The sequence below is a fragment of the Trachurus trachurus genome, assembly GCF_905171665.1.
Source record: "Trachurus trachurus genome assembly, chromosome: 1".
Taxonomy (NCBI): Eukaryota; Metazoa; Chordata; class Actinopteri; order Carangiformes; family Carangidae; genus Trachurus; species Trachurus trachurus.
In genome coordinates this window covers 15,883,018-15,906,405 of record NC_139891.1, presented here as the reverse complement: position 1 = coordinate 15,906,405, position 23,388 = coordinate 15,883,018, and the positions used below count along the sequence as shown (strand labels likewise).

At 42.2% G+C, this 23,388-nt stretch overlaps 1 protein-coding gene across 1 annotated transcript in view; it reads right to left on the bottom strand.

The window, feature by feature from the left end:
- adgrl3.1 (adhesion G protein-coupled receptor L3.1) overlaps positions 1 to 23,388 on the bottom strand; it is a 108,373-nt gene that overhangs the window by 71,127 nt on the left and 13,858 nt on the right. Inside the window, exons 3-4 of the mRNA XM_083971532.1 lie at positions 8,986 to 9,151; positions 3,053 to 3,266 (exon numbers count right to left, since the gene is read on the bottom strand). Of these exons, the coding sequence (XP_083827658.1) occupies positions 3,053 to 3,266; positions 8,986 to 9,145 (374 nt within the window). The 5' untranslated portion in view covers positions 9,146 to 9,151. The remainder of the gene's footprint in view (positions 1 to 3,052; positions 3,267 to 8,985; positions 9,152 to 23,388) is intronic.

Below are 23,388 nucleotides of genomic sequence, written 5' to 3'. Positions count from 1 at the left end.
AAGTAATTTTCTATCATGGAAGCTGTGGCAGGGGGAGCAGAGTTCAGGTGTCTGTGTGTGCTGCCTACACATTCTTCAGTGTCCCCAACCCAAAGTGCCTGAATGCATGTGTGTGAGACCGAGAGAGAGAGAGAGAGAGAGAGAGAGAGAGAGAGAGAGACTCAGAGAGAGTCTGCTGAAAGGTATTCGGTCTATGAAGCACTCAACTATCAGCAAAGGACAAGGAGTGCATTGAGGAGCATCTCCGTAGAAGCCATCAAGTCACTTTTATGTCAGTACATCGTTCTAACTTGCAGACATTTTGGCTTGCAGGTCTCTCTCCCTCTGCAGAGCTAAACAACCCAAAGCTTCAAATGCCTCATGTTGTCCTGATATAACTCTCCCTGGTGACACTTTAATGTACAGTAAACTCAAGTCTAACCACACCCATAGCTGTAGCCAACAACAGCTGCTTTATCAAACACAGTGAAACCGATCCTGACTTTCTGGAAATCACATATAGAAAGCAGCAGAGGTGGACGTTTGCCTAATAAAGCAATTAAACCTGAAATCGTATGTACATTTTCCTTAATTCAATAATAAAAGTCAAACAACGAAACTAAAATGGAAGTTGAAACAAAGAATGCTCAGGAGCCATTTTGAAATAGAAGCGCTTCACTTGAAAACCTGATAAAAACGGAGTGAGTCATTGAACTGAGGCCAGTATATCGCTAAAACAGATTAAGCGTAACTTTCATGGCCACGGCTTCGTTTCCCCTTCAACCCAGTGTATCCCAATGGGGAGATAATCTGGGAAATGCAGCGATATCAGGTCCTCTCTAGGTTGCCTGAGAAGCCTTGTGAGACCCTCTGGAGATATGAGGCTTTGATATCAAGACCAATTATGTGGTATGGGCACACACACACACACACACACACAAACATATGCACGCACGCACACACACGTGGACACGTACATAGACACACACGCGCTCCCTGGCCTTGGAGAGTGGTAGAGAGGAAAACAAAGAGAGAATGTGATACTGAGGAAACACTGGGCAGGCGGAACATGCTCTGATTTTATCAGCCAGTTGAGCCGGGCTTGAAAGCCAGAGACGATACAGACATAGAGGGAATGACAGAGTGGAAACCAGACAGGCTGAAACAGACTGAAGAAGAGGGGTGTGTGAGTATTGGGAAAGAGCACTCACACAACCCCACTGCAATTTGTGCAAAAGCCTCAATAAAGCCTTCAACACGCCAGTGCACACAACAACACACACAAAGTGCGCAAACACAGACGAGTGCGCAAACACACACATTAGGCATTAGGACCCAAAGATTCGCCGTGTGCATTTATGAGAAACACTGGTGCTTTTAAAACACACTCGCTGTGTGCAAGGACACATCCGAGCTGAACTGAGCTCGTGTCGGTGCACATATATGTGCAGTGACACATACAGAGATTCACTCGCAGCCTTTTTTTTTTTTTTTGCAACCCAAACACACGTATACTGAAAATATATGTGATAAACAGTTGTTTCCGGTCTGAGTCACCTCCAGAGAGGATCCCTCAAGATTTAGTCTGGCCTCTGGCTCTGCTAATTGGAGCTTAAAGTCTGGTGTAGCCCCTGGGCAGTGTATGCAGTGTGTGTGGCCCATGCTGTGTGTATCTGCGTGTGCGCATGAGTATAAATTATGGATATCAAGGCCTGTAGGAGAGTGGCCACACATGCTGCAGCTGCCACAGCGAGAGGAGAGAGCGAGCCGGGCCAAAGCAATCACAATTAGAGCGGTGCCGCCACATGACGCAGACAGGTGGTTTGACAGGGAGACAGGGGAGTCAGAGGAAGACGGCAGCAATATTGGGACAAAAAAATCTCTACATGTCCAATCCGTCTCCTCTTAAGGTCCCTGAGACTCTTACTGTGGGTCAGAGGAGGTGACTTAAGGTGACAGAGCTTTAGCCCTAAACTGTGGAACCATCTCGTACTGACTGAGATGAGACAGGATACACCATTTGGGACATTAAAAACTCTTTTTAAAACTTTACAATGTTGCTACGTTTCATCTTGTTGCATTTTATTTTCCCATGCAACCAATCAATACTCTCATCTAACTTGCTTCTGTTTATGATGCATTTTGTTTTCCACTTGTTTTTTATTTCACTCTTTTTTCTTTCTGTTTTTTCAAGGAAAATGCTACATAAGTAGAGTTTATTATTATAAGTGTTATATAAACTAATGATATCTAGTAAATCTTTCAAGCTTCACGTTTAATTTGTACTGGCCCTATTGGTATCTCATAGCAGTGAACATTAAAAGTCTGTTTAGTCTGATTAAATAAAAACAGAAACCAAGCATGCATTGTAAACTTTGTTCTGTGATAAACTGCTCAATAGCTTGGAGCATTCCTCCTCTGCTATGGTTGCCGTGCAGCTGTCAAGAGAGACGGTGATCACACCGGCCAGCTGTGGAGGAAGTGCTACATGAGTAATTTCCCATTGTGGGATAATGTTCTACAGTTGTATGGCATTGTAGTGCATACAGGAACTGCGAGCAGCAGAAACGCGTGAAGTGGGTCACGGGTTACACTGGTTTCCACAGGTTTTCCATCATCCTTCTCCTCTTTTTTCCACCATTACACTGAGCCTGACAAGTATGTTGCACTGTTGTGTCATTTCATGTTGCTGTCGTTTGCCGTCAACTTTGTGAAGCTGGGCTGACGTGCGAGTAATGCCGAACTTGACATTGATATATCACCAGGATGAATACTAAATGAACATTTGACATTGCACATCTACTGTAGCTAGAGAGAGACATCTGTCTCCTCCTCTGTACAAATAAGTGAAGCAATTCTAAGTGTGAATCCTGTACCTTTTGCATCAAGGTGTACCATGGCACAAACTTAATCAACAGGACAACACACTGAATTTACCATTTTCACTGTGGTAGTCCAATTTTTGTTCTACAGTCCTCTAAAAAGTCCTCTCCAGAGGCACAGGGCACACGGGTTTCACACTCTCACACGCGTTTGTATTTTTCCACATCGCACATACACAGTACACACTGACCTGAGTGACATGATCTTGTAGGCGTCAGGCAGGTAGCACCGCGTGTTCTCCATCTGCGCAGGGTCCGAGTCACAGATCTTGTCATCGGTACGGCCGTAGTTGGCGCTCTCAATCATGATGACATCCGTGCCCGGGCAGCGCAGCTCGATGGGGTAGGACTCACACGACAGCTCCCTGCGAACCACTGCCATGGGAATGGGAGCACGGCCATGGGCTGGACACACACACAGAGACACAAACACACACACATTGGTCCAAAGAAGTTGTTTGATACAACAACAAGTGAATACTTATTTGTAAGAATGTTCTTCAGAAATATGGAGGTCTAAAGCACAGGCTGTTTTCACTGTATTTGTATCCTTGTCACATAGACTAATTATACACACTATAGCAAAACAATAGCATCACATGAGATTTTTCATCAGTGCATGTCCACTGTTGCAAGTGAGCTGACTTGATAATTACTGTTTTGCAGTGAGCAGTTTTAGACATCATTCTAGGTAGAGAGTAAGTGCCAGACAATTTCAACAGGCATTTAGTGCTGCGGAGATTATTCATAGATGGTAATGTCTAATTATTCTCAGAAGTTGCAAATTTGATGCATATATCCGCCCTTACTGTACTGAAATAGGAAACATGTCATTAATTCCAATGAGATTGAAGCCACTGATCTGTCCCAGATCTTTTTAGTGCCGTTGCTTTTCTTCCTGCCTCGTTTAATGAGTGGAATTGATGAAGCCTCTTGGATAGTGAAACTTCAATCAAGTTTCCACTGTCTTATTTAAGTCTAGATATCCTTCGACCTGAATCCTGAAATTCTGTAAAGAATAGTGCTTTGAGGACATTCAAGCTCTTCCTCCGAGATGCCCCCACCTTGCTGCTGCTGCTGTCGCACTCCAGACTTTTCTCACAGCGGGTATTTTGGCCAGTCATCGCATAAGGAAAGCGAGGGTGAGACGCATTTTTGATAACAACACCTCAGCTCCATGAAGCGTCCCAACATAAGCTGTGAGCCAGCATGCAAAACACAAGGACCCTCAGACTCGCTCACCTACAGTGTATGCAAATTGTTTTTAGTGTTATCAATGAATTACACCTGTGTTGTCCCTGCTGTGGCAAAGTCAAAATATCTGCCAGCACTATAATGTGGCATTGATCTTGTGTGGTCTGTTTAACTCCTAATGTGTTTATTGAATATTTTTCATATGGTATACTTTAAGTTAAATAAACACACACTTGACTTAAACACATAACCAAATCTATCACAGGTGTTTGTATTACTTACTGTTTTTTTTTTACATTTATCATTATGTTGCAAGATGATGGAGTCTTGTTTTTTTTCCCCTAACATCTGATAACAATCACCGAATCTATCAAAATCAGCGCGCATGTATTATCTCATCTATCTAACAAGTGTTGTCAGTCTAGCTGCAGACAACTACTTTGTCATTCAAAAAACTTCCTTGTGTCCTTGTGCGATAATTATGTGTTTACTAACACACCAGATACGTACAGTATTATCTTGTGGTTATAGGGCTGGGTGCTGTGATATCAGTGGTGTGGGGCTGGATGTTCCTAGGGATTTGGGTTGCTGTGGTGCAGCTTGGATGTTGTTATTCTCTCTTCTTTAAGAGCAGCAATCCCCTGGGAGCATCAGCCATCATCCCTTGATAGATAGGTTATCGGCTGAGAGGTGTTCACCGGTGTTGTTCACTTCTGTCAGTATCTCCTGGCTCGACTGCGACTGTGATGTAGATGTTATTGTTGCTTAATTTCACACGGCTTCATATTGGCTTCACAAGTGCTACCCCTCTGCCACACGGACCGCATCGGAGAATTCTAGCTGTATCTGGTGCAATATACATAACTTTCATTGTCCCAGTTGAATAAACAAATAATACACACTATATTAAATCTGAATCTGTGGAGCTAGAGGTCCAGTAATTGTGACTTGTCGTCCCATGTTACATGTTTTTATTAAAGGATGTACTCTTCACACACCAAAACATTTCTTAAAGCACAAACATACACGTGCACGTATGAACCCTGCGCCATGAACAGACATATATACCTGTACTTCAAACGCAGCCCACGACATCCCTGAAAGGCTAGGCACACAGCAGCACCACCTCCCCTTGCTCTCCCTGTCACGGTAACCATAGCAACCCTCTCCTCCCTCCCTTGGCTCCCTCATTGGCTGGTGGAGCGTCATGGTTACACGAATGCCGCAAAGAATCTGAATGAGCTCAATGACACTCTGCCCGGGCTCAACTTAATACTGCCCTTCACCACATCTCACACAAGCACGCACACACGCACACACGCACACACACACACACACATACACAAACACACACATGCATACAAATGCTCGGAGTGATGGCATGTGGAGGCAGAAATTCACAGCCTGTGTAGCTAATATCTTGTGTGGTAGCTGGCCCCTGAGGGCACCACATTGATAATGGCAGGCGCTAGCTTAGAGATAAGACTGATATATAAGTGACATTTACTGAAAATGTCCTTTCTAATGAACACACACACACACACACACACACACACACACACACACACGTTCACACACGTATATCACCTCAGGCTATGATTAGACCTTAAGCACACATTCAGACAGAATGTGTGTCTCAGTAGTAGCTGAGGATTTGAGGGACCTCATGCGTTTTTTTGTGTGCGTGTGAGACAGGAGTGCTTAGGGCAGTGGGTCATTACGGTGTTAATATGAGTGTTAGTTTATTAGTTTTTCAATGGCTGCATCGTGTCCACCTCAGTGAGCATGAATGTAAATTTTGAAGACAGGGTTAATTGAAGCGTACGAGGATCAATACACAGTATTGTAAGGCAGCTGTCTAGACTGGCTTTGGATCAGATGTCTTACAGTGTTGCCTTACAGGGTTCCTACTGGGCATAAAGACAGCATTATGATACAAACAAATACACACACACACACACACTCACTCACACACAATTTAAATGAGTGGTCTATCTGTATTCCAATTAAAAGCCACTCTGCCTTCATAAGCAGCAGTAAATGCTCTGACTCTCGCACACTATGCTGTCTCGTTTGTCACTTTTTAATTCATCTATTTATATCAGCAGCCTCACCTATAAAACTGCACTGTGTTAAAACCTGCCTCCAAAGGACTTACTACGCACATATTTCTGTCACTTCTTTCACAAACAAACACGAGCAGTCTTACAGACACATGATACACACTTACACTTGGACACATACAGTACATGCCAGTGTCTGGCCCTCCGTCTCCGCACACATTCAATAACGCGTGAGCTGGCAAGTGCATGTTAATGTGTCTGTCATTAGTTGTGTAAGTGGTGACAGAAACTTGGCAGCCATGGACAGTACAGACAATCTTATTCAGACACTCTCATTGCCTCAGGGGGCTGAAACAAAAGGATATCGATTTTTACATTTGGGCCAAGAACAAGAGAGTGGCGAAAGAGGTGGATAGACGGAAAGAAGGAGAAGGAGAGGGTGAGAGAGAAGAAGGGAGAGATTTAAAAGGTGATCTCTCACTTGAACTGCCAAAGTGTTTGGCCACTGATGGTGTTTGAAATGTGGGTCATCCGAGTTGGAGCAAAAACAACACGTTTTAAAAGTGCAAAGGAGATTTTGGAGGATGTGGCTTATTGTCGATAAATCCCATGAAAAGATCAAAAACGAATCTACGGATCTACGAAACAAGTACCGCCTTATAGCTAAATCCTGATATAGCTTCTTTTTCCCCCCTCCGTGTCTGTATTGTTATCCAAAAGCAGTTTAAGTCAAATATAGATCACTTCTCACTGAATAAAGGCTTGTCGGTGGTGCTGTGATGCTGTATGATATGAAAACCATCTGCACAATCCAGCCTGTGCAATTTTAGGAAACATTTTCCCTTTGGATTCGTCAAGAAGTCGCCCTATTAAATGAATATTGCACAGATAAGACTGGTGGGCAGATGTTTTTCATACCGTTGTTCAAAATAAAATCCCCCCCAAAAAAAGTTTCACTGAGTGACACATTTCTTCACCAGGGTGACCATGAGCATTTTATTTTATACAATGTATTTCATGATATTAACAAAATCATATGTTTGCCACTTGTTTTCAAGGATTTATGTTAGAACAAAAAGCCATGGGCGTGGGTGCCACTGACAAAGTACCGTATGGTACTACTAACAGAGTGTAGGCTGCTGTATCTTCATGTTAGTTGTTGACAATAAAGAATAAGAACAGCCCTAACCTTCCTTTGATGATCACTTATCAGTTTGCCTGATGTCTTCTGCAGTAATGCTTATTGTATGATTGTAGCATTTCACCAGCATCAGCATCCAGCTACATGATCAACAAGTCCACTCTGTCAGGTTAAACCGTGTTCATGCCAGAAATATTCTCTAAACCCTGGTGATATTTGTCCAGAAATTCACGCTTTCCTTTTCTTTTTTATGTCTCAACATAACCCCGAAATAATGACAAGACACGGCTCGGTGGAGAAGATGGAGTGCTTGCTGCTGTGTGTCCTCAAGCTAAACTGTCTTTGTTTCAACTAATCCTTGCTAAGTATAAACAGCCTGATTTGCATATGTCGACTTATTCTTTAGACATTGATGCAAATACCTTTGACTGAAACTCATCTCTTGGTGCTAAAGCAAAGCCCTCTGTGTTTGTGTGTCTAAGTGGCTGCCTGTGAACACTTGCCGTGTGTGCTTGAGTATGTTTATGCCTGCCTGCTTTTTTAAGGAGGATCTCTGTCCATGTGGGTGTGCAGTATTTCAGTGTTTAAAGTATATCATATGCATGCAAGCATGTCAGCAGTCAGGTGTGTGTGTGTGTGTGTGTGCGTTAAGTGTGTTTGGGTGTCTGTTTGTGTGACTGCGTGTGTGTGTGTGTCTGCACATGTGCAGCAGTTTTTCCTCACAACAGTGTGATTGACAGCAGCCATTAATAGGATTAAGTCCAAGTGGGCCAGAGCTCCCTCTAGGAGTCTTCAAAGCCCACCATCACAGGGGAGAGGAGGAAACATACAGACAACCTACTGGGGCTGCATCTGCACTGTGCGTGTGCATGTGGGTGTGTGTGTAAGAAACAGAGAGAGAGAGAGAGAGAGAGAGAGAGAGAGAGAGAGAGAGAGAGAGAGAGAGAGAGAGAGAGAGAGAGAGAGAGAGAGAGAGAGAGAGAGAGAGAGAGAGAGAGAGAGAGAGAGAGAGAAATCTGTAAATGAGGAAGACTAAGTGGGCGTTTCCTTAGTATTGCAGCCGCAGTGTTTCTAGCATTTGCTTGGGTGTGTGGGGTTTTGTAGTTGTGGGCATATAAAGGAAATGTGGACATGTGGAAGCAAAATTATACATAAATGTTTTTGTAAGTGCACACACGAGTGCAAGTGTGCACCGATGTGTCCAGTGTAGACTCTAATGTAGTGCAACTATCAGTATTTACATTAGTGCAGGAGGAAAGCCCGTCTACCACGGTAGATTCTGGTTGTAAGAGAAGCACAGGTGTTACTAATGACATTCTGTTGTGTGTCCCAGTGTGACAGTGAGTCAGCACGCTCCCTTCCAGGACCTTGAAACTGAAACAGCTAAATGGGATTCAGCCATCAGGCATTTTATTGTTTCCACTTATTGTGACATGTGTTGTTTGTTTTTTTTTGTTTAGTTTTTTTAAATCTGTGATTTCTGTGCAACTTCAGAGTGAGGACAGGAGTGTCTGAATGCAGTCACCTCAGGGAGCTAATGGTAAACTAGACGTTAATTGTCCGTAAACACCTCTAAAGGCTACACTTTAAACCACAATGTGTTTGTTGCAGCTTGAAAAATACAACCCCTGTGACACAGCATCAAAAAAAGAAAAGAAAATAGGTTTCAGTCTGTGTTGCATTAGAGTGTCCTCGATGTTAATATGTGTGTGGACTTGTAGCTTACCAATGACAATCGGGGCAAACAAGGTCGAGACGAAGAGCAGGCATCTGAACCACATGACGTCTGAGGTTGACTTGGAAGTAAATAAGGAGGTACTTCCTGCTGAGCCCAGACGGTCTTGTGGTGAGCTGTTTCTCTCACAGCTCAGTGTTCCTGACACCATACAGGCCTGCCAAAAAAAAGACACACACAGATAGGATTTGCTCACTTGGGTGCCATATCTGTACAAGTTAAAATGCCTTATCTCTATGTATTAGACAAACAGTACCTGCATCTGTATCACACGCATATTAAAAAGTAACCACCCACCACCCCACCCTACCCCAAATCCTCCAAAGTATAAAACAGTATCCCCATGTGCTTACTACCAACCAATCAGCAGAATTCTTTAATAATGCATCTATGTCAAATATTCTTAAATTTTTGCCTTCAGATTTTTATTGATACACAGCTTTAACAACAAACCACTCTTACAGCAGCAAAGGACAAGATTTCCCTGACTCTTTTATGCTGCTTCCTTAAATGTGCACTTAGGTCAGTGTAGTTTCCTAGAATGACACGGTGGTCAATAATTATCTTAAATGATGCTAAGAAAAATGGCTAAGAGCATGGCATAATTAACAGGCAATATATAACTCTTATGGTTGTATTAAATTCATGAGTGCACTGCACATATACTGTAGCAAACACTGTCCAATAAAGTATGTAACCTACAGCAGTTGCTGTACTTTTCCTTATTCTGTATGCATTTGTTTGAGTCACAACTAAGTAGTTCATTCACATCAATTATTAAGCTGCAAAGGCCTCAAATGATCTTGCATTACTATTTCTACGGGAATTGAGAGTTGTTCTGATTTTGCAGCTGCAATACAGCTGGAATAACGGTGAATTGATATTGTATATGAAGCACTAACAAGACCAGAAAACTAGACAGATATGCCGAATAATCCATGAACAACAAATTGGAGAAGGAAGTGCAAGCCTAAATGCTAAATGTTGACCTTGAAGAAAATGAAAACAGACAAACATAATATAACAGAGCTTAATCTTTGCATAATGACACTGCTGTCTGTATTAGGATTCACTTCGCTTGGTATTCCACATCAGCATCAAAGTGTGAAATGTATTGATGTTCCAATCTAATTGTTCATTTCATGCTCTATCAGCGATAAACAATTAATAAGAGGATGGTCTCTGAGATTAGTTACAGCAGTGACAGACTGGTAAGCATCATTTCTCCATCCTTTTTTAAAACTGATTAAGCTGACCACTATTGTTCAATCACTCGCCCACTTGCTCATCCAACAACTAATTCGATCGCTTTCCTCCTACGGCCCCAAATTCACTTTATTTATTTTTTGGTCACGAGTCTCACGACAAATGTTTACCCATTTCCTGTGTGCACTTGTACACATTTTTAAGACTGTGGTCCTTATGCAATCGTCGTAGTTGATGTCAAGTAAACATCATTTTTCATACTAGCAGATTAAATGTTACAGACTTATTTTGCACATAAATGTTTGCTGCTCCTGAGGGAATTCATGCCAAGCGCAAAATCAACAGGTCTGTCGAGTTTGCGAGTGTGTGTGTGCAATGTGTGTGACTGAGAGAGGGAGAGAGACTGCAGAAATCAGCAGACAGTTGGGGACAGATGGAGTGAAGCAGACAGCCAGAGCCATGGGAAATACATCATGTGTAACAGAGACTATTGATCAGTGTGACCATATCATTTTTGCCCAGCAGAAACTAAGACAATAGCCAGCTATCTGCGTCATGCCATGCTGTGAAGGCAAGTAGCTGCTTTGGCGCAGCATCTGCCTTAGATATTTTTGGATAGCTATGACTACTGTTACAAGAAGACTAGATTTTTTTTTTTTTTTTTTGGTACAGAAGCTGTCAGCACGCCTCAGACCCCTTTATAACCACCAGAGATATACTACATATGTATAGTCCATAGCATCCTTTGAACATGCACAGTGACAAAAAGCCTCATGCTGCAGTCAGGACGGACAGATATACCCTGGGGCGCATGCACTCTGCAGAATCCCAATGCTGGGAGCAGACCAGTACCAGAGACCAGCAGAGAACTGTGTAGTCATCTTGGGGGTATTAACTAGCTAGTTTCTTTTGGTATGTCAAAATAAATCCTTGAAATTGAAAATTATTTTAAAATTACTGTGATAAAAAAGAAAAACTAATTTTACAGACATTGGAATGATTGTAGGGGGAAATTCTATTTGAATTCCAGCATAAAATAGCCAAACATTATATCCAGTCACTCAATTTGTTCTGGACTTTGATCATATTTTATGTTTTTATTTCTGACGAGTTGAAGCTTTTTCTCTCTCTCTCTCTCTCTCTCTCTACGCACTGGAGGGCAATTCTTGTGGTTCTTATTAAAAAAAAGTCTTATTCACTGACACAAATCTATACTATTCCGCAAGTGTAAAGGTCATTGCCTGAAAAGGGAGGAATGCATGTTTTAACCACCATTTCTCCTGACAATGACCTGAGGATGTGAGAAATATCATGGAGATGCGGCACAGCTGCCGAAGCAGACATTTTTTCATTTTTTATGTGACCTCTATTTAACCAGGCTGGTCTCTAGATTCCACGCTCTATTTTTCCAATAAAGTGATGGTCAAAATGGCAGAGCAGTTTTGTTAGGCAAAATAAAATAGAACCAACACAGAAAGATTTTATGTTTAACTTTCAAAAATATCAGGTGGCACAACTGGAGAGCGATTTCACATCTACTAACGGCTCCTGACAAATCTCTAATGGTGCTAAAGTGATAGAATCACAATAGAGTCCTGTGCTTTCTTCTTGCCCCCGATTAAACTACTCAACAAGCTGCCCCGTTTTGATTGATTGGTCCCTAACTCGGTTGAACATGAGCAATCTGACCAGCTGTCCCCAGCTAGACACAGGAGGCATACACTGACATATGGCCGGACGCCACCAGCCACAGCATTCCACTGTTCCATAATTCAAGAGCTATTCCATCACGCCGTATGCTCCAGCACCATCTCACCCATCAGTTAATTAACCCTCTCATTTCCACAGTGCTGTTACAGACAATAGTTGTGTGACCGCCTAGAGCAGTCCAGTATCCAAACTCCAATCACTCAAGTTATGTTCATAATTCAGCAGGGCTGCATACTCCCATATGTTCATGATAATGATGTTAAAATATGTTCCATTGACAGAGTCCACATGCATGATCGCCCCGAGCACTTGCCTGTTTCTGCAACACGGTGCTTTTCATTATCTTAATGCGTCTATTGGTTAATATATTGTGAATAAACAGGCAGTAATGGCGCTAATTATCAGAACATATGTGATGTGTTTACACCCTGAATTCACCAGTTGATCGTGCACATAAGGTTTGGCGAACATCATATGCCCCATCTGAATCCACTCACTGTTAAAATGATGAAATTATTGAGTCATATATTTTAAATGAACTTGGTATTTCCTATCCTGAGCTGGTGATATCTCAGTGGAGCTCCTGCCTGGCATAAGCAGCATCTGCATAAAACTGAGCAAAACATCAACTAATAAGCAGGATCAGACCAAAACAAATAGCCGCCCCTGAATCCAACTCCTTTGATTTACCTGCTGTTTCTATCCATCTCTGCCCCAGTTGTATCTACTCAGTAGACATCTATTAATGTTTCCAGAAATAAAACATACGTTAAAGTTTTGTTTCTTTGAGCTTATCTGCAGCAAACACTGCTGTTCTAGTTCATATTTAGTGTGATTTTACTGAACCGAGTTAACTGTTTCTCAACAGGAACCCATTACTTAGTGTACCGCTAGGACAATCTGCTGCCCAGCAGTGTTGCATGCATAAGTGACTTGGTTTCATTGTCCTTTATTTTCCTGCCCTGAATCTTTATTTCCTACAGGGTTGGAATTAGCAGAGCTGTTGCTGGGGCCACTACACTCAGACTATATTGCATGCATCCATGAACTAATTGATGTTGGGCTGATTCTGTACACCGAGGCAGCCTGACCCTGTGTGTGTGTGTGTGTGTCAAGCGTGTGTGTGTGTGTGTGTGCCTGTGTGTGTATAGTCCCTTAACGAGAGTCCTGCCTGTCACAGCACTCCTCATTCGGGGATTCTCTCTTTCACTAATGAGTGCTGACCGGACTGGGCTACCTTGTCAACACACGTCACACACACACACACACACATGTGCACACCCATTTGCACATACACACATGCTTATCACTAGGAGACCAGATGCCCTACTCCCTCAGCCTCCAGGCAGAGAGTATCAAATGTGTCCATGCTGGGTTTATAGTGTACCCAAAAAGAATACTAGGAGGGTGTGTGTGTGTGTGTGTGTGTGTGTGTGTGTGTGTGTGTGTGTGTAGGTGTGTGTGTGTGTGTGTGTGTGTGTGTGTGTGAGTCACATTAGGAAAAGCTGTCAACGCAGTCGATTTTAGTTTTAGCAAAAAAAAAAAAAAAAAGCAGAAAAGTGTAATTGCTACACAAATTGTAGTATTTTGTAGTCCATGTGCAACTGTATGTACATGTTGTCCCTAATTAGAGTGGAAGTAAACCAGGAGAGATTGTTCAGTTTTGACAGTTTTGGAAGCAAACATGTTCATCATTAGTAAAACCCCTCAATCTGAAGAAATGATTAGTTAAAATATTTGTTGACAAAATACAGACAGCGAGCATTTGATGTGTTTGTCCAAAAAATAATAATACACTGATGAATTCATCTTCAAAATGATCTATATGTATGGATCAATCAATTTGTTGGGATGTACGTAGGGTATAATTAAACAGGAAGACGCTCAGCAGCTTAAACATGCTTTTCCCCTCGCTATTTCTCTTCATTTAGTTTTTCTTCACCTGTTCTTTTCTTCCCACTCTTTTAGTCTCTTCAGTTGTTCATTCTTTGCTCTGCTGGAGAGAAGTCTGAGCGGAACAAAGCTCAGGGGGCCATGCACCATGTTCAGTAAAATGGCATGTGTCCGCCAAGCTACGGTAAATTACCTCCAGTTGGCTTGCTAGGGTAGGTTTAACCACCACGGACCATTTCTGCGTGTGTGTGTGTGCATGAGTGAGGGCTTGTGTGTGTGTGTGTGTGTGTGTGTGTGTGTGTGTGTGTGTGTGTGTGTGTGTGTGTGTGTGTGTGTGTGTGTGTGTGTGTGTGTGTGTGTGTGTGTGTGTGTGTGTGTGGTTGTGTGATGGAGAGTTTTGGGACAAGGTTGTGTGGGTGAGTGCGTGAGTGGGTATGGGTAGTGTGGCAAATTATCATCAGCACAGGTAGACAAGCTGGGGGAATTTTGATTAGAGTGACCACACACACACACACACACACACACACACACACACACACACACACACACACACACACAAATTCAGGTAGCTAATTTGGCTGTGTGGGGCTGAAGAGATGACTAATCAGGATAGGACGTGGTGGGAGTCTGGGCTGTAGCAGCCTATAATGAGAGACATAAGACACAATCACACACATAGGCTACACGGACACAAGCACATGTGCACACACTAGCACTAGCAGTGAGAACTGTATGCAGTGCACAATGCAAACAAAAACACACACATGCCTGCATATACACACTGAAACCACCACGAGTGATTTTGAATAGAAAGCCCGCCCCCATAATTGCCCTGTGCTGATGAAGCCTCAGATACTGATTAGCAGCGAGTGGACCCTCGGTGTGACTGGAAGCTCAGTGAAAACATACTGTCAGCTCCCAACAACATGAATGTCTTGACATGTCCAACCACAACATGTATCCATACTGTTGCATGTGATGGGGGGGGTGAGGGGAGTGTTTTGGGGAGGGTTCACATACAAGCCCAATCAAACCGGATTAAAATCACAATTAATAATGAGTCAATGTCGCATGTTTGTGCTGACCAAATCTTAACTCAACAAGACAAACAGTCACGTCAGCTTGTTCCTCTCATTTTGAATCCATACGTGTGGCTGGTGCAGCCAGATGCAGTATGGCTGCTCCCACTGGCTGTTTTCTAATATGTACAGTATAAACACACAGGCAATAGAGCACGTGTGTGTGTGTGTGTGTGTGTGTGTGTGGGTGAGGGGCTGATTCACTATAGGAATGTGCACAATTGTCACCATGCCCTGAAGACAAGTGGCCTGGCTGGCAATTTATTTCATACAGGGCTGGTTGTAAATCCTTTGTGTGGCTTCACAGCAAATAACTGCAGAGTGCTGGAGTGTAGCCTTAAAGGTATAGGTCACCCCCCACATCACTGTGACATGTTTCGGTCATTGTGGGCTCAATTTGAGGTCCTCAGTGAAAAATGTTCAGCACTGTGTACTCATATACACTGTAGAAATTGATTTCTATAATCCCACATAACCCCACTCTCTGTTGGTTTCATTTTTTATTTCACATCAAGATTTCTAATATTTTTTCTTTCTTTTTTTTCCATAATCTAATCAAACTCTTCATTCCATTTCAGTATGTTATGGTCAATAAACTGTGACAGAGCAGCGAAAGGTTGCATTTGCACCCATTTGCATTCATCATGAGTGGCACTGCCGTACATTTTATTCTAAAAAGATCTATCCCTTTAAAATCATTTTGACTCAAAAATAGTTCAAAGCTCTGGGCTGAGCACCTCATCCTCTCCCTCCGTGTTAGACATTCTATGCCCGTCAGAAAATTGCGTCTGGGGAGGCTCCGGCTTTGACCGGACCACTGCAGTTTCCGCATGGCTGCCTCTGGCTGCTCCGAGGACGCTCCCAGAAATCCAATGCACCGAAACCACCCTGAAAATCCACCGCCGATGACCTCGTCTGTAAGGCACTGCCGTTTTGATTCCTCACCGCCTGGCGGGCTAGACACCATGCTCTGTTCTGCTCTGAACTTTCTAATGCTCCAGTCTAATCAACTCTACGCGCCTCCCTCCCTCATGAGACCAGACGGGCTAAGGCGGAGATGTGCGAGGAAGAATGAGGCAAGGAGGAGAAGTAGAGGAGAGGGGAGGGGTGGGGAGAGAACAGAAGATGAAGGATATGAAAGGGGGAAGAAGATGAAGGAGGAGATACATGGATGAGGTCAGGAAGGAAAAAGGCTAAGGAAGATAGAGATGGAAATATGGGATAAAGGAGGACTGACAGAGGGATGGGGACTGGGAGGATGGCAGGAGGCAGCGAGAGAGAGAGTGCCAAAAGCGATCAGTGTGAGAATCTTAAAGCAAGTTAATAGCCTATGGCATTTATCTTTTTCATCCATATCCATCTGTAACATTTAATATTTGGACATAGATTCATAAGACAAACCTGAAGACCCATAAAATAGGGTCTACTCTAGATCAACTGTTGCACATAACAGGACAAATAATATGTATGAAATTAAAATAGCACAACTCAAAAAACACACTGGCCTACATAACCAACACACAGTGACTTGCTGCATATTTGACCAGAGCTGAGCTACATCTGAAGGCGAAATTGACTTTCCCACATAACAAACAGGTAAATCCAATCTGTAGTGAATGCACCCCCGCTAGTTCATCCTATCTGGATTGCAGTTACAGCTAACTACATTATTAGATTAGCTGAAACTGAATTACAGACCTTTTCATACTTGTTTCCTGTTTCTGCTTTGATGCTCCAACGTTTTAGCAATAGCGTCTGTTACATGAATATGGCACCCATTTACTGACTTTTCTTCACCAGTTGTCACTAAAAATCAATTTTGATGCTCTAACACTGGATCAGATATACCACATCAATGAAGCAGCATAGCTAGATATTCATACAGAAGAAAAAGATAAACACATAAAATAGTCCTGCTCAAAGCTAAATAACCCAGCTAAGATAAATTTAGATTAGCCAAACATAACGTATTCAAAATTCCTCACTTCTCCCTATCTAGTCCACTATGAAGCAAGGTTGCCACATTATAGTTCTGCATAGTGAGAACTACATTGTGGACTCATATCCTACAAGGTATTATCAAAATGTGTAACTGATGGTCGACCAATACTACAATGCATTTCACTCATGCCAAAAGACAGAAATGTGCAGAGAAAATGACCCAGGTAATGTCCAAAGTTTTCTTTTTTTTTTCTTTTCATTTTGCTTAACTAACCTACTACTGTATGTTACTCTTAAAACTGAATTACCTATAGATAGTAAGGGAGTAGTGAATGAGTATGATCTCAGGCACAACAATGATGTAGCCTGCAGTCTCTTTTCTTAATCTAATAACCTGTCATTTAAAATCAACTTACTAATTTCTCTAGTTATTGGGTTTGTTATACGTTATACATAAATATGGCAGATGTGACAGAAGCTAAATGAGGTCATGATGGAGAAAAAAGTAACAACAAACGAGTTCCTGTTAAAAACTCATTAGCCTAACTAAGATGCAGTTTAGATCGTCAGTACAGTATCTGACATCTGTCATCTGACAATTACAAAACAATTACTTTTTCGCTCCTAGACAATTCCTTTTTTCCTTAACTTCAACTATAGCTGCCTTTGTCATGCAGTATTGCAGTATACTGTAGCAGTACAGCGAATGCACTGTGGCAGTTTTCTCATCCCTCCTGATGCCTGACCAATATTTGCCTTGTAGGCTACTACTTCAGAGGGTTGATTCATTCACGTATCCTTGGCTAGCAACAAAGCAGGAAACAACAAAACACAAAAGAATGAATGGATGAATGAATGAATGAATGAATGAATGAATGAATGCACAAAATAAACAGCATGCAAATACACAAGTAAGCATCCAGTCATACATTTCCACACACATATGTACAGTCTTTCCGTACAGCATGTCAGTTTAGCAGGGTAACCCATAAGGGGGGGAAGTTAATGGTTTACAAAACTGCCTCTGATACAATCAATTATGTCAACTAGAGATGCAGTGATGTTGATTCCACTGCCACTGCTTTTGTTTTCCCTCCTTTGATTCATCTGTCTTCTCCTTCATACCACCCTTTCTCTCCCCCATCGCCATCTCTCTCTCTCTTCCTCTCTGTCACTGTGCTCTAAACCCAGTACTGTCACAATGGATCCATCAAAGCCATGCCTTAAAGCCAGAGGCAGAGAGAGGCAAAGTTTGTGTGTGTGCGTGTGGTTGTGTTTGTGAGAAAAGAAGAGGGAAAGAGAGAGAGAGAGGGAGAAAGTTGTGCTGTACAGTACAGAGAACAGCCACCTCAGCAGTGAATGATGCTGCATTAAAGAGGAGGGAGACAAACAGGCAGGATACGACACTCATGGCCTAGATTTAAACCCTCATGAAAGGGCCAGGCTCAGATAGCAGGAGAATACACTCAAATGTTCAAATGTGCTCTTCTTTTTGAGCTTCTCCCTCCATTTATCAATTATTCTGTTCACTTGCACTCACTTCCTCCATTTATTTCCAACCCCTTTTGTTATCCTCCATCCATGTCTTGTTTACTCCTCTGCTTTTAAACACTCTTGCATCTCGCTGCCGTTTTCTTTAATTCTGCCTCTTCTCTCACGGTGCAACCTCTGTCCCCTCTATCATGCACCCTGTCAATCCAGCTCCTTCTGTTGCTCTCGAAAGAAGATTAAAAATGTTTGCCGTCCTCAGGTCCTCTACACCTATTGTTCTCCATTTCAAAATATCCTCACACAAAAGGACTTTTGAAGTTTTAAGGACCTAAATAATGAGTTTTCTACAAAGGCAGTATGTCTTTTTTTCCCGTCTCCAAACGCTGGATAGATCCCAATACTTTGCCGGAAATAAACACGCATGCCAACAAAAAGATTTTATTCAGAATCAGCAAATTAAAGTTCAGAAACTATCTGAATGTAGATTCACTGATTCAGTTTAGGAAGAAATGTGATTTCTGCATAAGACTACATAGAGCCAAACCTTGGCCTCCCGCATTACAGAGCAGATATGAACTGTGTATATCAGAGTCTTGAAATATTCATTCAAAAAGGCCTTTCTGGGGCGCTTACTGGGCCCTGTTCATAATTTAATAATGCATAAGTACCAACACTGGTATATAAATATAAAAGGAGGCACTTAACGCTGGATTGTCTAACTGCTGAGAAAATGGCACTGGAAATACAGAGAGATCTAACAGAGAGAAGAGTACATTCATTTGCAGACTGTCACCTTGGCTCCCACGTAAGAAAATACGCTGGTCGACAGAAAAAAGAAATATTTCCTCACAGATATACTACAATATCAGTAAAACTACAGACTTTTTTAGTCACTTTGACGGCTGTGCTGCTCAGAGCACTGATGTGTGTAAAATGTCTCATGACAGATGTCCACAGAGATATGGGAGTATTTGTCAGCAAACACTTTAGTTAGATATTACATTTTCACTTCTCTCCAGAAACACAATCGAAAATCTGAACCGAAGACGAGATTTTCTTCAAAGTTTACTGGGATTGAAGTGGCGCAGCAGTGGTTATTCAGTGAAAGAAATGTACCTGGGACATTAATACATAAAAATCAGGACTTATTACTGTTCCCTGCTGGGCCGTGGCTGAGCCGTAGTTTTCAACTTGCAAGGTAAAAATGGCTTGGCATATCATTGGGTTTCAGTCCTAACCCTTGTCAATCTTCTGTAGAACGCTAATGCACAGTTCCTATGCAATCAAACACATGTTTAAGACAGATCTCAGTTCAAGCCCAAAACGAAAACGCATTCCATCCACTATCTTTATAATGGTATTCAAATGACGTTTGAAATGCAAGCCTGTAGAACCACTGTTCAGTGATTGCAAGGCAATGTGGTTATTTTCTGTGCCAGCACAGACCACAACTATTGCATTTTTGATAAGCTGTATCCATCACTTTTCTGAAATAGCATAAAACTGATGATACAATGAGCTCTAGCAGGATGTATGGGTGGTGATTTTGAAGCAATCAATGGAGACAGCAAAGGTAAACACAGTGCTAAATGTCAGCTATAGTGATTGCGCTGCCACAATATCAGCCCTCTGGGCAGGAGACCCAAATAACCAAAATCAATAACCTAATCATTTCATATTCAAATCACGCAGGGTAGAGGTCTGGATCTTATTGCAGTTTCATATCCCTGGTGTGCTGATGTATTCCAATCAACAAACCGGCGAGAGCATATGCATTGAAAATACGGTGCTTCAAAGGAGCAGTGACTGTGACTGTGTATCTGCATTTTGTAAATAGATTTCTGAATGTCTCTTGTTTTTGACAGGTGAAACTAAGACACATGTAACACACCACATTTTATACACAGTAAACTAGGGTATTATTGTTACTTTAATGCTACTGTGAAGACAATTATTTTACAAAAAACAATAAAAACAAATTAAGTATTTTATTTTCTTGTGGCAGAGAAATAGTGGGAAGATATGTTATTTTTTCGAAGTTAGAAATAGAATATTTTTTTATTGCACCACTGGTTTCATCAGTGCTCAGTTGTGCAAGTGAGAAATGTTTAATCAAAAATGTAACTTGCTTGTCAGATCTCAAAGGTCTTGAACATGGATTTCCCTTCAAGACTGTATGTGTGGATATTCTCAAGTCCAAAAAACAAGAGCTGTTACACATGGACATCTGTATGTTTCCTCAAAATATCATAATCAAAAATAACAGACAGAGAGTACATTCATATTTGGTCCTCTCTGATACAGTAATGGATAACAGACTAACTTATTTGTTTGTCTGTTTAACTGCAAAGTGAAAACCCAAGAGCTGTCCAAAATGTATGTTGCATAATGCAACAGAGTTTTTGATATTTGTAGTGATTTTAACATTCTCATGCTCCCCAATACATATCGTAACAAACATTATCTGATTTTCTAGTCCCAGCAAGAATGGAGTTTACACAAGCATGTAAAACTTCACTAACTAATGTTTTTGTTGGAAACTATGTCGGAGCAACCAAATAGAACAACAAATCTCTACAGTGTGCGATAGGGACAATTGAACTGGTAAACAGACACATGGAGGGAAAACATCTGTGAGTGCATCTGCTAATCATCACACCAAGCCCGCTGGAAATCTACACTCACAATATAGTCAGCTTTACACAATTAGCACCGGTTCATGAGCAGAACACTATAGGACACAGTAGGGAAGAGAGAGAGTGATAGCGACTGCCATAACTTGTTTTGTTTCAAACAAATAAGATAGCTTATCCTTGCAGGAATACAGTGGCCTTAAATAGCTGCTTTCTTCCAAGTTGTTGACAAAGAGCATCTCTATGGGCTATTCCCTGTTGAAATGTGTATGTGTGTGCGCGCGCTTGTAAGGAGGCTGTGTGTCAGGGGAGTGTAACACTGCACTCAGGTGGCAATGTATTTGTGTTTTAAGTGGTGTGCATGTGAGCCTTGCGTTTACGTCAGTGTGCATGGATGTGAAGAAGCTGTGCATACAAGTTTGTGTGTGTGTTTGCTCCCCTGGTGCCCTGTCTCGGTCTAAGGAGGGGAAAAAAAGAGTGCATAAGGGACAGACAGGTATCTTTAGCACAGTCAGCAGGATACTGAGCCACCAGGCAGCAGACAGGGTCAAATATCATTCATCACCTTTAAATTAGCAAATAAAATCATTAGGCTACCACTCAATGCCAGAATAATAACCGAAAACACCACACATTTGTAAGCTACTAAGTCATAGGCTAAGCCTTGTTTAGCGTGGCTCATTGACTAAGAGAGAACACATTCATGTTTGCATGAATGGCTGAGGGGGAGTAGCTGAGAGGAAGGAAGACCGGACCACACTCCCACATTAACACAGTCACACCTGGGACCTGCGCAGCGCAGCCACACAGTCTTGCACTATTGGGCACTGAGCTGCTCCACTGGAACATTTAAAGGTCAAGTGCCCAGAGGTCACAGCCCTGATGGCAGTTGTTGAGGGATTTAAACTGCCAGGGTTTTTACAGCTACTGTACAACTCAGATTTTAAACCGTGACCTTTCAGTCACAAGCTCATTTCCTCTGAGCCTATCTGTTACTGCAGGTCAATACATGACCAGTGAGGCTAAATGTGGAGATGGTGTACTGAGATAGTCAGATGGTCCCCTGCCCCTGTTCATGGGCTTCAGACGGACGGACAGACAGACAGATAGTAAAAGCGCTCACTATGGGTGTTTATCAAAGTATCACAATAATCAATTTTAAAATGATTTTCTGTAGTCATAATTAGACATATTGCATGTAGCTATTCACGCATGCTTTTTCAGAGCCGGGCGGACACGTAACTACGCATGTTGAGTAGGCGTACGTAACGCTTGTAAACGTCCCTGAATCCCATGAATCCCCCTCATGTGAAAGCGAGTGCCGGTGTTATGCTTTACAAACTGCAATGAGAGGATGAAACGGAACAATAATCTTTTTGGTCACGAAACGGAAAAAAGGAGCCGCCATGGGAGTGACCTGAGGGACCAACAAACAGGTAACCTGTCTCTTTGCTGTCAACAAATAACAGGCCAACTTCAGCTGCTAGCTTGTAGTGCATCTCCCTCCAGTCTGTCTGCCCCGCTAACCTGGCCTGGCACTGAGTCTCTCTGGCCTGTGCGTGAGTTGCTTACCTGCTACTTCCAGTGCTGCTCAGCTCTGGTCTGTTGTGTCTGCGTCTGTTCTGTTGTGTTTGTGTCTGGCAGAAGTTAAAGCTCAGCGCCAATGTAGCCTACTGCAGTGTTTCTAACTACCGGTCGGTAAAGATACTTGGCCAAACATCGCGCGTGAACTCGCGTCCGCACGTGAGTGCGCCAAATGAAGCTCGTGCTTTCCAGAAGCAGAGCTACATACTGTACCTGTGGGACCAGTCCACGATAGGCCTATGTGGTGAACATCGTTTAAAAACAAGGTTGCCATAGTCTCGTCTCTTGGTCAGCAGCCCTGGACTAATGTGAAAAGCCTTGGCGAAGATAATTGATTAAACATTGAATTTAGAATTTTGATTAAAGTTGGCCAGGAATAATTACAATCAAGAATGGCATATCTATCAGTTCACCACCCTAAAGGGAACTGTGCTTCACTGTGATGCATTAGGTCTGGACTACGTGGCAACATGTTAAACAAAAGACTCAATTACTAATGTCCAGTTGTTTCTAATTAGGGGGAGTTTGGATTCATTAACCCAGGGAGCAGACAGTTGTTACTGTAAACAACAACACAAAACTAATCACACTGAACTGCTTTGCCTTTCATGTGAATGTGGGCAAAACAAAAAGGAATAGTGTTTGTTTGTTTTTCTACAGCTTGTGAATGTGTTATTATTTTTTACCCATAGATAGATAGATAGATAGATAGATAGATAGATAGATAGATAGATAGATAGATAGATAGATAGATAATAGTTGAACATTTTTGAGTGATGTTTAATGGTTGCCCTAGCAACTCTTTTTTCATTCTTCAGTTTCCTCCTCCATTACAGTAACTGTCAGGTCTAGTGTTT